The 15,873-nt window shown below is 39.2% G+C and overlaps 1 protein-coding gene across 1 annotated transcript; it reads left to right on the top strand.

Annotated features, from left to right (window-relative positions):
- Window positions 1-3,876: 3,876 nt before the first annotated feature.
- Window positions 3,877-15,342, top strand: LOC103607966 (structural maintenance of chromosomes protein 1B-like; the record flags this gene model as incomplete). Its single annotated transcript, XM_008592412.1, has 5 exons — window positions 3,877-3,985; window positions 10,836-11,015; window positions 12,323-12,444; window positions 12,533-12,736; window positions 15,104-15,342. Coding segments are annotated over exons 1-5 (854 nt in total), but the record flags the coding sequence as incomplete, so codon positions are not given.
- Window positions 15,343-15,873: the final 531 nt, after the last annotated feature.

Below are 15,873 nucleotides of genomic sequence, written 5' to 3'. Positions count from 1 at the left end.
CCTTCAGGGAGAGAACAGCAGGAATCCTGGAGGAGTTAGTCTCAAATCAGGTGAACTTTCTCTATGAAGATAATAGGTTTAAGTGTTCCAAGAGTTGGAATACAGTGGATGGTGTGATGTCACCCAGATCCCCCCTTTACAACTGACGCACTCAGTACCCAAGCTGCCAAGGGCATCAGTTTTTGATGACTCCAAGCCAAGGTCCTCTCCAGGATTTGCCCTCTGGAATCAAGTCCCTTCCAGTGATTAGTCAAGGGGGCACTTACAACTGACGCACTCAGTACCCAAGCTGCCAAGGGCATCAGTTTTTGATGACTCCAAGCCAAGGTCCTCTCCAGGATTTGCCCTCTGGAATCAAGTCCCTTCCAGTGATTAGTCAAGGGGGCACTGGGAGGGAGCACAAGGGCATGATGCCCTCGCTTCAGTTAGGGTTATCTGCAGGGGCTTAACAACTGCTTTCTGTTTTCAAAAATTCCTGTGACCATTGTGCTCTGAAATGGCAGCAGATGTGAACGGCAGAATGAAATGCAACTTAGACCCTGAGATTTCACTAGGAGAGGCTTAAGCCGTGGGCACGGGAATCTGTGTGCTTGGCCAGAAACTCTAGAAATAGAGATTCGTGAGTATTTGAATTGGGCTCAGTCAAAAGCCAGAATCTCAAGTCTCCTGTGTCCTGATACTTGTTTTAGCAAATGAGATAATTTCCATGACCCACTGTGTAAACTGTAACTTAGTAGTAAGAGGATGTTTTCATCATTACAATAGCAATATTTATGCACCCCACAGTAAGCCAGTGTTTTCATGGGCAAGCACTAGCCTCTGTGGTCACAACTCATGGGTTATTTTAAAGCTCCACTGAGAAAACGCCTGGGCTTGCGCATCGATCTACAGCACTGCCTAAGGATGGCAGAAGCCATTCAGGACATTGAGGGACTTCACCAGCACTGGCCACTGGTCGGTTGTAGAGAAAATAATAATATTTGACACCTGCAATAGTGCCCTCTGGAGCATTGGAGGATCAGGGTCAGCCTCGAGGATTACGACAACCATGTACATTTTCTGATCCTTTACCATGCCAGGGAGTGGGCTAGCTGCTTCAAGTTCATCACAGTGCTGTGTAGTAGAAGTTTTAGCCCTATTTTCTGAACCTTCCATGAGCTGTCCTACTCAATCCTGAAGACAAACACAAGTGACTTAGTGAGATCAGGAGTTGCCAGTTTAATAAACACACACACGACAGTATGGACCACACATTGTTTAGATGTTCTACAGACAATACCTGGCCTAGTCCTTGTAAATGCCCCAGGAGTTAGGTACTATTGCTGTACATGTTTGGCAGACAAGAAAAATGGAGTACACAGAGATTGGAGGCTTGCCCACGATCGCACAGCTATGAAGTGGCAGAGCCAAGATTTATGTCCGGGCTGGCTGGCTGTAGAGCCCCTGCTGTCAGCTGTGTCCTTTATACCTAAGTCTGGCTAAACGAATCTCACTTCGAAACAAGCACATTGTCAATTATAAATTTTTGTCGTACACACTAATTTGCTCTTTGGAACCATATGGAAAGAAGTTCCTAAGTGGCCATACACACCTCTTTGATAATGAGCTCCTCAGAGCAAGGGTTGAATGCCATGTTCTCAGCTCCTGGTGCCGACCATTAGCATTGGCACCCAGGAGGAAATCATGATGTATTTCTTAAATAAAGTTTTACTCAAAGATCCAATAATCTCATTAGATCAACATTATTTGGGCTTCAATACATATAACAGGCTTGGGCCATGGCAATTGTGTGTAGGCACAAAAGGCTGCTGTGGAGGATGCTGGGCCCTGGAAATGCCTCCAGGAAAGGCCATTGTGGTGCACTGGGCGTCCTAGATGCCCTGGGCATGAATTCTCCACACCAGTCATGTCCCTGCAAGGACTGTCCTACAGTGTTCCTGTTTCCAGCACTGGGCTTGTCTCCATTCTGGAGTGGCACACAGGGAACTGCCTCTGGCGTTTTTCTGGGACTACCTGATTCATGACACGGTCCAGGGCTCCAGCCCGCCTCGGCCCCTTTCTGCTCCCACGTCCCTCCCTGGCCTGCCCGGGCGGTTCCAATAGATCTGGTGAGCAGTCCTCCTCATGCCTCCCCTAGGGTAGCAGATGCTCACCACAGCCTACATCCCTCAGCGACACCAATGCCCTCTCCTGCCCGGCTCCTTTCCAAATCTTATTGTGAGTCTTGGCGTATGCTGGGAACGGGGAAGTGTCCTTCTGTACAATGCATCCACCATCTGCTACAGCCTTTAGTCTGCTCAGACTTTCTGTGTGGGGACACCATGGCCCCAGCTGGTTATGTCTTTGGCTGACAGGACACCCCTCCTCCACCTCTCTTGGCCAACCTCAGAAAGCAAAACCTCATTGTCACCCAGTTAAGGTGATCAGTTAGTCTAAGGGTGGACATTACTTAGGGGATCATAATCACAGTCATTTGTCACTCATTCACATGGCAATGGCTATTGTATACCAACCAGTAGGAGATGCACCATAAGACTATGTCTTCTCCTGCCAGTTCTCCCTGAGATGCAATACCATGGAAGGGGATCCCTAACTGGGAAATTTCAATGAAAGATAACTGCACGTGAGCATCAGCCCCAGATCCTGAGCAGGAATTAGTGGGGAGACAGAAAGAGCCAAGACCCAAGTGGACAGACTGAGGCTGTATATCCAAAGGAATGGAAATCCACAGGTAGAAGGGTCACCTGCACTCCCACATTTATCGTGATTTTCTTCACTGTAGCCAAGAGCTAGAACGAACCTTTATATCCTTCCACAGATGACTGGATAAAGAAAAAGTGGTATACATACACAACAGAATACTGCTCAGCCATAAAAAAGAATGAAATTCTGCCATTTGCAGCCACATAGATGAACTTGGAGGAAATATGTTAAGTGAAATAAGCCAGGCACAGAGAGAGAGAAAGACTACAGGTTCTCTCGCATATGCAGAAGCTAAAAAAGTTGATCTCACAGAAACAGAGAGTAGACTGGTGGCTACTAGAGAGTGGCGGGGGCAAGAGGAAGGGGACACAAAGCACAGTGTATCTTTGAATAACTAGTCAAGACGATATTGAATGTTTCTTTTTCTTTTCCCCCTTTTAAAAAAAAGATGACCTGTAAGGGGATCTCAACACTTGACTTGGTGTTGTCAGCACCATGCTCTCCCAAGTTAGCCAAGCAGCCATCCGTACGTAGGGATCCGAACCCGTGGCCTTGGTGTTATCAGCACCACACTCTCCCAAGTGAGCCATGGGCCAGCCTGATATTGAATGTTTCTAACACAAGTAAGTGACAAACGTTTGGGGTTATGGATGTACTAAGTACACTGATATGATCATTGCACACAGTATAAATATACCCAATTATGATATCGTACTCCATAAATCTATACAATTATCATGTGCTCATTAAGGAAAATAAATTTTAAAATAGAGACATAGAGTAGAACAGTGATTCCCAGAGGCAGAGAAAGAAAGTGGGTAAGGGAGCGCCAGGGAAATGTTGGTGACTGGTGCAAAGTTACAAAGTTACGGTTAGATAGGAAGAACAAGTTCTGTAAATTCCTACATTAACAATGGAGCAGAACGAAAAGAAAAACAGCATTTGATCACATCAACGTGTAATGAAAAAGCTTGTGAAAGGAATTCAACACAAGGTCATGGTAAAAACTTTTAGCAACATTACATTAGAAGGGGACTTTCAACAACTCCGGTTTGTTAAGAAACGGCGCTGTCCCGGCTGTGGTCTCCTTCTAGGCTCGCGAGACTTGGAGAGGCTCTTCCCGCGTTTTTCCGCCAGGCGCGTGGACGCGGCTGAGGAGAAGAGTCTGCCAACATGGGCCTCCTGCAGGTGTTGATCGTGGAGAACTTCAAGTCGTTGCGGGGCCGCCAGGTCTTTGGCCCCTTCAAGAGGTTCACCTGCATCATCGGCCCTAACGGCTCTGGTAACTGGGCACCTCGGGGTGGGACCTGAACTCCTCCCCTTGGCCCAGTCGGCAGCACTTTGCCTGAGGGGAATGAGGATATGTGAGGGCGGCCATGCAAACTAGACTGCTGGAGGCCCTGACCTGGCCCAGAGGGCTCCATCCAGAGTCCCCACCCCCCTCAGGCCGGGTCCTCACACTCCACCCTCCCTCAGGTGCGCCCGACACCCCCTTCCCCCCCCTCAGGCCGGGTCCTCACGCTCAAACCTCCCTCAGGCCGTGCCCCACCCCCACCTTCCACCACCCCTCGGGCCGGGTCTTCCCCCTCCGCACCCCCTTGGACTGGTTTAGGTAATACTGGACGTGGTCTTGGCGGTTCACATTCTTTTTGCTATATGAAGGCCAAAACTCAATATACTACTCCTCCATGACTAATTTAATGGGTGATATTTCATTAATGTTCATTTGAAATCTTGTTAGATTTTTTTAATCTCACAGAATTACTGGTACATTCATGTAGATTTCATTAAGGCAATTGATCATTTCCTGTTATACTTTAATTTACTTGGTCATTCTTTTTATAGCAATTTCTTGTTGTCACCACTGCCAAAATTCGATATGTTCCTAATTTGGGGGAGGAGTAAAGGAATAATTTTGGTTTTAATCTTAACCTTTATGTTTTCCATTCAGTTAGATTCAGCAAATAGTTGTTGGCATAAATCTAGTGGTAGGAGCAGAAGAAGATAAGCAGAATAAGACAGCTTCTGTTCCTAACCTACAGGGAGTGTAAGAAAGTAACACTAGATACTCTGGTTTCTCTTCAGATTGTGTCAATCTTTTGCCTTTCAGTAAAAATTTCCATGGAGAGAAACAACTCTGAGTCTTAAACGAATTTTTTGGATCCTTGTTTTCACAAGGCTAGTTATGTTGTTAAAGCAGAGACTTTGCTTATTGGCTTTTCATTAGAGTTTTACTTAACTTTCTTATTGTCTTCTTATAGTAAATAACTTAAAGTTAATTGACTGATAGTTTAACCTATATTCAAATTAGTTAAGATGAAAACCGTCCAGTCAAACTGGGAGCATGTAGTGCCTATCTAGGGAAACAATAGAATATAAGGTTGGAATCCCCACATTTACTATATTTGGGTCAGAATTGCTTCTTTTATTGCCTTCCTTGCATAGGCCCAACACATTGCCATTTCGGAGTGTTAGCATTTGCTGGTCCTGGGGCTTAGAAGGCTTTTCTCCCAGGGTCTCATATGACTACCAACTTGATGAATTTTCCTTCATCGTTGATAAATGCTCCCTATTACAGCCAGTAGATTACCAATCATGCCAGTTCTACCTCCTTAATAGCCCTGTCCTTTTCCCTCTATTCCCACTGCTATCACTTCCCTTCAGGCTCTCATCATCTCTTTTTTTGGATTAATGCAGGAACCTGTTTGCTGAGTTCCCAACCTTCAGTCTTATCGTACTTTAAATCCACGTGGCATGGTGCTACCAGAGTAATCTTTATTTGTTCCCACAAGAAGGAAGATCGATTTTCTTTTCTTGATAGATAAAGAAAAGGCATTTGACAACATTCAGTATCCATTTCTATCAACAAGGTTTTCTCTGAATGCTGTGATTTTCAGCTAATTATATTTTCCCAATTCCCTATGTTGAATATTTTACTTTTCTAACCAGGAAAGTTTTTCTTTAAAAAAATATTAATAATTCATAATGGCTGCAGAATTCTTTAAAAAATATTTATTACTACATAAGCAGTATATATCTTTGTAAAGCATTAGAAAACAAATAAGAAAAAAGAAGTAAAATGGGGAGGGGTAGAGGGAGAGGTAAGATTGGCTATGCACATAAAGAATAAGTATGATTTGTAACTATGAATATGGTAATAAAAATAAACTAAATTTAAAAATGTAAAACGATCATTTTACCACAATTCACAGATTACTACTCTAATACTTAGGATCACAGCCATAAAGACTCTTTTAATGAAAACTTTTAAAAAATGGAAATGAGATCATCCAGTACATACTGTTTTCTGACTTATTGTTTTCAGACAGTTATCTTTGCCTTTTTTAGTAAGCGACCATTTCATCTGCTGCACAGCTCAAATTAAGATTTCCCGGCTGACTCCAAAATGTTCTTTGACCAAACCATTTTCCAAACTAGAACCACATATTGCATCTGGTTGTTGCAGCCCTTAACTCTCTCTTTATTCGGCACAGTCTTTTTTTTTTTTTTTTTTATAACACTGACTTGTTGAAAAGATTAGAAATGTTTTCCTACAAAATATTTAGGTTTGTGTGATTGCTTCCTTATGGCTAGACTCCATCATAGGAGATATCGTGTACTTCACATTGCATTATGTCACATAATACCTGCTTATTGTACTCTTAGTAATGCTAAAAATTGACCCCTGGATTAGGATGGTGACAGTGATCTCTGTATTGCGTAATTTTTCTCCTTCTTTCTAACTAGAAAGTCCACTGTTACTTTGGTGATATTAAAATGTTCTCTATTGACATTTACTTTATGATTTTAATGCCAGTGAATAATATTTGAATCAGCATTTCATTAAGGTTTACAAAGTTAGTTTTTCTAATTATGTCATGCTTTGCACATTCAGTGGATGGTATTTCCCTGTTTAAAAAAAAAAGAGCTTTCCTTTAATAAGTGGGGTTTTTTTGATTAACATAAAATACAATTCACATTGGAAAAACAAGATAAAAGCTTGCCCCTTTCCTTTTAATTAATATCTTCAAACAAAAAAAGTTTTTAATAACTGCCCTAAATGGTGAAAATGAATTTTTCTCTTTTTTGTTTTGTCAGTATCATTATGGACTCATGGATTTTCATTGACACAGTGTGTTTTAATCCACCAAAATCATTTTTGATGCTCATATTATTATAATTTCATTTAGTCAGATTTTCTTCAAGCTGCTTCACGTGCTCTTTGCTTTCTGAAATATGATGTCCTAGTTCCCAGGCTCTTCTTAAATTTTCAATGTCACGGACTTGGAATGAGCTAGTTCTCTAATGACTTCTAGTTCGTTTTAGTAGGAAAGATATTAGAGACCATCTAGGAACTAGACGTACTCAGTGCATTCAGAAAACATTGGGTCTGACACATTTCATGTACAGGGCTAGAAAATATAGAGTTTTTATTTACGGGCTGGCCCGGTGGTGCACTATTACAGTGCGCTGCTTGGAAGCGCCGCGGCGCTCCCGCCGAGCGTTCGGATCCCACATACAGACTGGCCGCTCACTGGCTGAGTGAGGTGCGGGTGCAACACCGAGGGTTGCGATCCCGTTGCTGGTCCCGGTCCGGTACAGACGCGACAATGAGAGTGGCGATCCATTGCCGGTCACGAAAAAAGACATAAAGGGAAAAAAAAAAAAAGAATTTTTATTTATAACAGCTTTATTGATATGTAATTTACATATCATAAAATATATCCCTTTAAAGTGCACTCTCAATGGTTTTTATGTTATTCTCAGTGATGTGCAACCATCATCAAATCACTGTGTACTAATTCCATAACGTTTTCATCCCCCCAAAGAAACCTCGTACCCATTAGCATTCGCTTCCTGTTATCTCCTCTCTACCCAGCCCTCGGCACCTACTTTCTGTCATTATGGATTTACCTCTTCTACATATTTTTCTTTTTATGAGTGAGTTTGAACATCTTTTCATATGTTTAAGGGCGTTTGTATTTTTTTCTGAATTGTTGTTTGTGTCCTTTGCCCATTTTCCTGTTGGGTTATTGTCTGAGAAATCTTTATAAAATATATTTTTGGGGAAAAAAAAGAAATCCTTTAGTGGCTTCACATAATGTTCAACATATACTTTAATTCTTTTAATGTAGCCTATTGTAATTTTTGCTTAACTTCCCTGTCTTTTTCTCTTAGGTTTCCCAACCTTGTAAGCTCTGCTGTACCTACATAGAATTACTTGGTTTCTTACTGGAACCATACAGTGCTCTCTCACTTCTTTGTATCTATAACGAACGTATTCTCTTTTCAGGGATGGTATATTACCTTCTGCACCTCCTTCTCCAAACTTTTAATTACTCTTTAAATCTTAGCTCACAATTATCTCCTGCAAAGCCTACTTAGTGCCTCCAATCACTAGCGCATCTCCTAAACGCTTATATATTACTTTGTGTTCATTTTATCTTAGAACTTGTTAAATAGTCTATTAGAATTTCCTGGTTTTAGTGGAAAGAGCATAGGTTTTCGAAATAGACACATCACTCCAAAACATGATTTGTTTGACTTTGAGCCTCTGTTTCTTTATTTTTAAAATGAAAATTTAGTCCCTGTCTCCTAAGATGGTTGCACAGACAAAATAACAGATGTGGGGTGTCTGGCACAAAATAGGGTTCAATGAAAATTGACATTACCCACTGTAAGCACCTTGGAGGAGTAAAAAAATAAAATTAAGAAAGAAAATTAGTTGAAAGATCTAATTGGCTTTTATTTGTGATTACATAATCAGGCAGTACCTCATTCTATTTTATAGAATGAAGTTCTGCTGAGCATGACAGAATGGTTCGTTTTTCCTAGGTGGGATCAAGGAAGCAGAACAATTAAAAGGAAGTGGCTTGGTTATCATCAGGTCCCTACAGGTTACTTTTTTGTGAGGATTAAAGTAGAGACTTCCTTATTATGCCAGCTCAGGTTAGCTGGGCTCTTTCTTAATGGTTGCCGTGAATCTCTTATTTTCAGCAAAAAGTGATCTGTTTGGGAATTTACCTGCTTCCTTAAACTTTCAGTTTGATTATGTAGCACTTCCATGAGTGACTCAATTTCGGTTTCGTCTCCTCTGCTGGGGCTTTGTGCTGGCAGCTAGTCCAAACTATGGTCTCCCATAAATTTTAACAGTGCAATTCTACAGATTTGTATTTTCAGCCTACTACTTAGCAAAGTACCTGATAAATAGGTGTTCAGAAAATGCTTGTAGAATGAATGAATGAATTTCAGGGGGTAAGATATTGAAAGTTGAAGAGTCCAGATAAGGAGGTTCGTAAAAGTAAGGAGGATTTGAACTAGTAGAGAGGTGGTAAAGAAGCAGAGGAATGGGAGAGTTATGTAGAGTTAAAATCAAAAGGGACTTAGGGAATGACACTGTAATTTTTATATCTTTAAATACTTCATCCATATTTATCAAGTGATGATAGCCTAAACATAACTCTTTCAGCATAATTTTCCTGATGTTGGTTCTAAATTATATATAGTAGAAGACCCCAATCTGATCATTATAAAACCTGCCTTGATTCGTTCTTTCATTTTTTCGACATGGTTGTTTAGCTAACACTAGCTGCAGGTAGGCACATAATAAATGTTTTCTGTCCATCCTATCTGAACTTGACTCTCTGTTCCTCTCTATTTCATCACCCAGTTTATCTCCTTATACTTATTACAACATGAAATCGTCTTTTTTGTGTACTGTCTGACTCTTGACAGAATATAACCTTTATTAGTCAGGGACAATATCAATCGAATGAGTGAATTTGTGTGGGGAAGTATTTATTTTAGGCAGATTTTAAATAAGGATTGATCAAAAAGAGTTTCTGTGTAGCTATGTTAGTGTTAGACTTAATAATTCAATTCCACGAATGTTCGTTTTGTAGTACATGCACTGTCTTACAATAACTAGCCCCAAAGCCACATTTTATAGCTATTGGTTAACTTTGGTTAACTGAGAAGTAGCTAAATGAATTTGCAGCATGTTAAAAAATTCTGTTGTTTTTTTTTTTTTGAAAGATCCTAAATCTCTAAAACAAAGCCATATTTCTAGTGACTGACGGTATACCTTTCTCTTTATGAATGTTACTTTCCTCCTTCTGTCATTGAAAATTTTAATTGTTTGTGTATATTAGGGAAGGAAGGTGAGAAGGGTAAAAATAAATAAGTACAGATGGTAGCAGCTGCAGTGATTTTCATGGAGGACTAACATGATTCAGCACATAGTTGTTCTCAGTACTATTTATTACAGTGAAAAGATACAAAGCAAACACAGCAAATGGAAAAGGCAAGTGGGGCAAAGTCTGAGGAAACCAGGTGCAAGATTGTGAGTCTTCATCCACTGAAGTCACACAGTGCTTAATTCATCCAGTAACAAGTTCGCAGGTGTGAAATGGTGCCTACTCAGGAACCCCACTGAAGACTCAGTATTTACATGGAGATGGTCACACAGGTCCTCTCTGCCTGACACATACCAAAATTCTAGACTCCTAGAAAGAAATCAGGTGTTAGCATAAGTCATACTGTTTGCACAAACATTTTAGGCACAATGAGCTATTATGATCATAGAATGGTAGAAACCCTCCCCAAACCCCAAACCCAATCCCCAGATGCCAGCCAGCCTTGTAAGCAGGACTTTCACAGGATAGCAGTCTCAGGCCTGCTATATAATTTTTTGTAGCACTATCTCATGCCAGTCATAAATAGTCTAGCAACCTTAGTGTGTCCGTTGGGAAGACCCTGGATTTAGTTAACCTTTGTTCTTTTCAGTATGTGAGTGCTTAGTGCAGCACTGAGGATGCTTATTTATAAAATAAGTGTAACTGAAATTTATAGACGTTAAATGACTATATGGGGAGTAATGCCTAATAATGGGAGAGAGCTGGGATTTAGATCCTTAAATTTAGATCTCTTAATGCTCTACCATAGCTGCATAGGAGAAACAAGTAATCAAAGTAAAACTTGTCAGTCACATGCAATTTGAACATTGACAGTACAGAAGTATTTAGGCATGTATATGGGCTATATTTCACTCCCAGTCGTGTCCTGATTTCTTCAGCTCTGGTCAAGGCTTTTTATCATTAAGAACAAATGAATTTTTCTCTTTCCTTCCCCAGGAAAATCTAATGTAATGGATGCACTCCGTTTTGTAATGGGAGAGAAAACAGCTAATTTGAGAGTGAAAAATATTCAAGAACTTATTCATGGAGCACATATTGGAAAACCTATTTCTTCTTCTGCAAGTGTAAAAATTGTGTATGTGGAGGAAAGCGGGGAAGAGAAAACATTTACAAGGATTATCCGAGGTAGTTTCTGTAGATTTTTGCTTATGTCATTTGATTGCTTAGATTAAGTCAGATTGCCTGTTCTTTTCATTCTTTGAAGGGTGATCATTGTTGTTCCACTGGCATAGTGAATGAGAGGGTTTTTTTCCCCCGTTCAATAGAAAATCTGAGGCAAGTAACAGAATCTATCTGATGCTCCGTTAAGACTCTTCCCTAAGCAGACATAACAAGGGAACTTCAAAATCTTTCTACAAAACTTTTGAAGTACCCTTCAAATCCCCCTAGTGTTAAATAGCATTTTTATATCTGGATATTTGGTTAAGATATAAGGAGTCGACCTCAAAGAGAGAGAAGTTATAAAAGTTCTTCCTGAGGTTATGTTTATCTGCTTTTCTTATGATGAACTAATTACATACATACTTTTGGCTTGTATAGATAGTTTTTCTTACCATGAAAAGCACCTTGAGGGAAATGTTTGAATTTGTATGTTGTGATTTGTTCATGAATTCCCTGTGTTGTCTGAATAAACAACATTGAGAGTTGTTTATTTATTTTTTTATACTATGCTTGGGTTTCACAGAGCCTCTATAAATACGTGTTTTTGTTTTTGTTTTGTTGTTACTGTTCAGTGTCCACCAGAACATTTCTAATGTATAAACACTGTCTTATTAACCTCCCCCAAATGCTATCACAGATGATTTTAGAAGGACTTCTTACTTTATACTTGTGCCTTCATGAGTAATTTAAGTATTTCACCACTTTGTCACCTTGATATATTCAGTGACCAGTTTTCTCACTTTCTTTAGACTTTTAAATCAATACTTTCCATATCAGTAAGGATTCCTTTGCCCACCTTTTTTAAAATTGCAAAGCCAATCCTCCCTACACAAAAACTTCCATTCCACATTCCCAGCTCATATTTACTCCTCAGCATTTACCACTTTCTCACATCCCATTTATTTTTATGGCATATGTTATTTTTGTTTGTCTTCCTGACGAGGATATAAGCTCCTTGGGATCAGAAATTTTTATCTGTTTTGTTCACCGCTGTAGAACAGTCCTTGGCATAAACGAGGGTCCTGCAGAATGTTCGTGGAAAGATTTGTATTATCTTTCAATTCTATTTTTCTATGAGCTTTCTAAAGTATTCTCCTAGTAGACAATCAGTATGTGTTGGCTGATTAAATGCATTTATTAATATGTATATGATTATATTATTGCTTCACTGGCCATTTCAATAACAAAAAATATTTTATTGAACTTCTTTGGTTATGGAGATATGTCTGATATTTATGTTTCCTGTAATAGTCTTTATCCTTTTATATTGGGTGGATGCTCAGAATTTCATTGTGATGATAATCCTGTGAGTCGTTCTGCTTACATAGCAGAGTTGGAAAAGATCGGCATAACAGAAAAAGCAAGAAACTGTCTAGTTTTTCAGGTAAGTAGCTGTAGTAGTTTATTGGATTCATAGTTCTGAAAATACATCACTATATTTATATGTTGGTGTGCTTTACTGTTTTTAAAAGGAAAGTGTAGAATCGATTTCAATGAAAAAACCCAAAGAAAGGACCCAGTTTTTTGAGGAAATCAGCAGCTCGGGAGAACTAATAGGAGACTATGAGGAAAAGAAGAGAAAGTTACAAAAAGCTGAAGAGGATGCACAGTTTAATTTTAATAAGAAAAAAAGCGTAGCTGCAGAGCGCAAACAAGCCCAATTAGAGAAAGAAGAGGTAAGGTGTCTTGAAGATGTAACCAAGTAAGTGTTAGATACCAAAACTTTTTGTCTGTTAGAGTTGCTAGGTATTGGCTTGGGATTACCAAGAAGATTTCTTTAATAATATAAGAAAAATAAAGCCCAATGATCAGTAAAGATAAACTTTTGGATATATCTTTCACTATTAGGTTTCTTAATCCCAAATAGACAGGACAACCTGAACTACGAAAATGTCTGATTTTCTCAACTAAAAACACGCTTCATGGGTTTATGTCTTATGTAGCAGAGGCTCTGAAACTTTTGGATCTTGACCCCCTTACACACTTAAAAACCACTGAGGACAACAAAGAGTTTGTGTACATGTGGATTTTATGTACCGATCCTCATTATATTTGAAATCAAACCTGAAAATTGTAAAAATAGATTTAATGGTCCATGTAAAAAATAGCAGTAATAAACTTATTACATGTTAACATAAATAAGATTGTTATGAAAAATAACTACATTTTCCAAACAAAATAATTAGAAGAGCAACACAGTTTTACATTTTTATGGTCTCCTTAATGTCTGGCTTAATAGAAGACAGCTAACTTCTCCTAAATACTTAGCATTAAATCTTTTTTGTGCTAAGGCTTTGCAGTTTTAGCCACCATTGGTTTTTACATCATCAGTGCAAATGTCAACACAGTACAAAAGGCAAATGTTGTCTTAGTATTATTATGAAAATAGTTTTGTCTTATGGGGTTCTCTAAAAGGGTCTTGGGGACCCCTAGGAAATCATGGCTGCACTTTTCAAATGCTGTGGTATTTCTTGGTGCCCGTCACAATGACTAGTACAAAGGGTCTTCATGAAGTTCATTGAAAGATTTGTATTATCTTTTAGCTCCATTTTCCCACGAACTTTGTGAAGTACTGTATAGTGCCTTGTCTATGGTTTGTAATTGTTTGTATTTTAGAGTGATCTTATTCAAACGCAAATCAGATCTTCTCTTTCCCTTGCATGAAAGCTTCCAGGGCAGTGCTTCCCGCTGCACTGAGAATCTAGTCTCCTTTCCTGCCTACTGATATGGTCCCTGTTCACCAATCAAGCCTTAAGGTGCTGTATTTTGCTACCCTATTGAACTTTCTTATTTGGTGAATACATCAAGCTCCCTTTTATCCTGGTGCTTTTGCTATTTCCTCTGCCTAGAGAGCTGTGTGCCTGATATTTTCATGGCTGGTTCTCTCGTTCACGTCTTTATAAAAATGTCGTTTTCTTTTCTCAAGCAGGCATTTGCTGTGCACCACCCCCATCCCCTGGACAATCTGAATTAGCTTCCCCTCTCTTGCACTGTCACATCAGCCTGTATTGTTTCTTTTGGAACATGTATTGCTGTACGAAATGATCTTGTTTATTATTTGTTTGTGTGTTCATTCTCTGATTCCTCTTCCTCTACCCCGCCCCATTCACATAACTGGAATATGAGCTTTACAAGAGCACGGACAGTCTGTCTAGTTCTTCACTGTATTCCCAGCAGCACACAGAACAGGGCTTAGCACACAGTAGATACTCAATAAATATTTAAGGAAATAAATGAAAAGTGTATATCTTTCTTATTCGTGGTGTTTCTCTGTTTCTTCATAGTTTTTTAATGTGTATATGTGTCCATTTGTCAGTAAAAAGTGGTGGCAGCAGTGACAGTCAGACTGCAATAGTCACAGTGTAGTGAAATAACTTATAAAATTACAGAACTCGAAACATGATAAGGACAATTAGAATAGTCCAACTTCCTAATTTTTTACAACATCCTGGAGGATGACCATTTAGTTGTTACTTGAAATTCTGCATTGATTAGGAGCTCTCCTCTTGAGCGAGTTCATTCTTTATTTCTTTATTAATAGCATCAATGTTAAGGAATTTCTTCCTTTTCACCTATAATTAAGAACTATAATAGTCCTATTAGTTCTATCAGTAGGAAAATCACTTCCTGTAACAGGAATTTTGCCTGGAATCCTTGCATTTAAAGTTACTAGGGGCCGTACAAGTTACATGATTCTCTTTCTTCAGTTTACAAATGAGGAGGCTGGTGCTAGAAATGTTAATGGACTTGCCAAACTCCTCAAGACAGAAATGGGATTAGGAGCCGGGTTAGGGGTGCCACTCAATTGTTCTTACCAACGCACCACTGAGCACATGGATACAAAATTAATGGTTTTCTGGTTTAATTTAGAAGTGTATTCAGCAACCTTCCCCAAATAACGCTATTTTGGGTAAGAATACTGTTTCTTAGTGACACACATGAAAATTCATTAGAGGTCATTTATTGGTACAGTAGTTGGGTTTATGAAAGGTCAGCTTAAATATACTCACTTTTTACTACTGTTGAATTGTACTGTTTTGTAGGCAGAACGTTACCAGAGTCTCCTTGAGGAACTGAAAGTCAACAAGATACAACTACAGCTTTTCCAACTATATCACAATGAGAAGAATATTCGTTTTCTGAATTCTGAGTTAGAGCGTGTGAATAAGGATTTGAGTGTCACGAAAGAGTCTCTTTCTCATCATGAAAACATAGTTAAAGCCATGAAAAAGGAACGTGGAATGCTAACCGGACAACTACAACAGACAGAAAAAGAAGTAAAGTGAGTGTTTATAAATAGGTAGCAATAGATGGGTTATATGTAGATCGATAGAAAATAATAAGTGACACTTTGAAAGTTGACTTTTTAAAATAATCTTNTTTACCACTTTCTCACATCCTATTTATTTTTATGGCATATCTTATTTTTGTTTGTCTTCCTGACGAGGATATAAGCTCCTTGAGATCAGAAATTTTTATCTGTTTTGTTCACCGCTGTAGAACAGTCCTTGGCATATACGAGGGTCCTGCAAAAAGTTCATGGAAAGATTCGTATTATCTTTTAGCTCCATTTTCCCAGGAACTTTGTGAAGAACTCTATAGGGCCTTGTCTATGGTTTGTAATCGTTTGCATTTTAGAGTGAACTAATTCAAACGCAAATCAGATCTTGTCTTTCCCTCGCATGAAAGCTTCCAGGGCAGTGCTTCCCGCTGCACCGAGAATCTAGTCTCTTTCCTGCCTACTGATCTGGTCTCTATTCACTTCTCAAGCCTTAACTTCCTCTATTTTGTTACCCTATTGACCTTTCTTATT

This window comes from Galeopterus variegatus, unplaced genomic scaffold (assembly GCF_000696425.1).
Source record: "Galeopterus variegatus unplaced genomic scaffold, G_variegatus-3.0.2 Scaffold7902, whole genome shotgun sequence".
NCBI lineage: Eukaryota > Metazoa > Chordata > Mammalia > Dermoptera > Cynocephalidae > Galeopterus > Galeopterus variegatus.
This window is presented reverse-complemented; position numbering and strand designations above follow the sequence as displayed.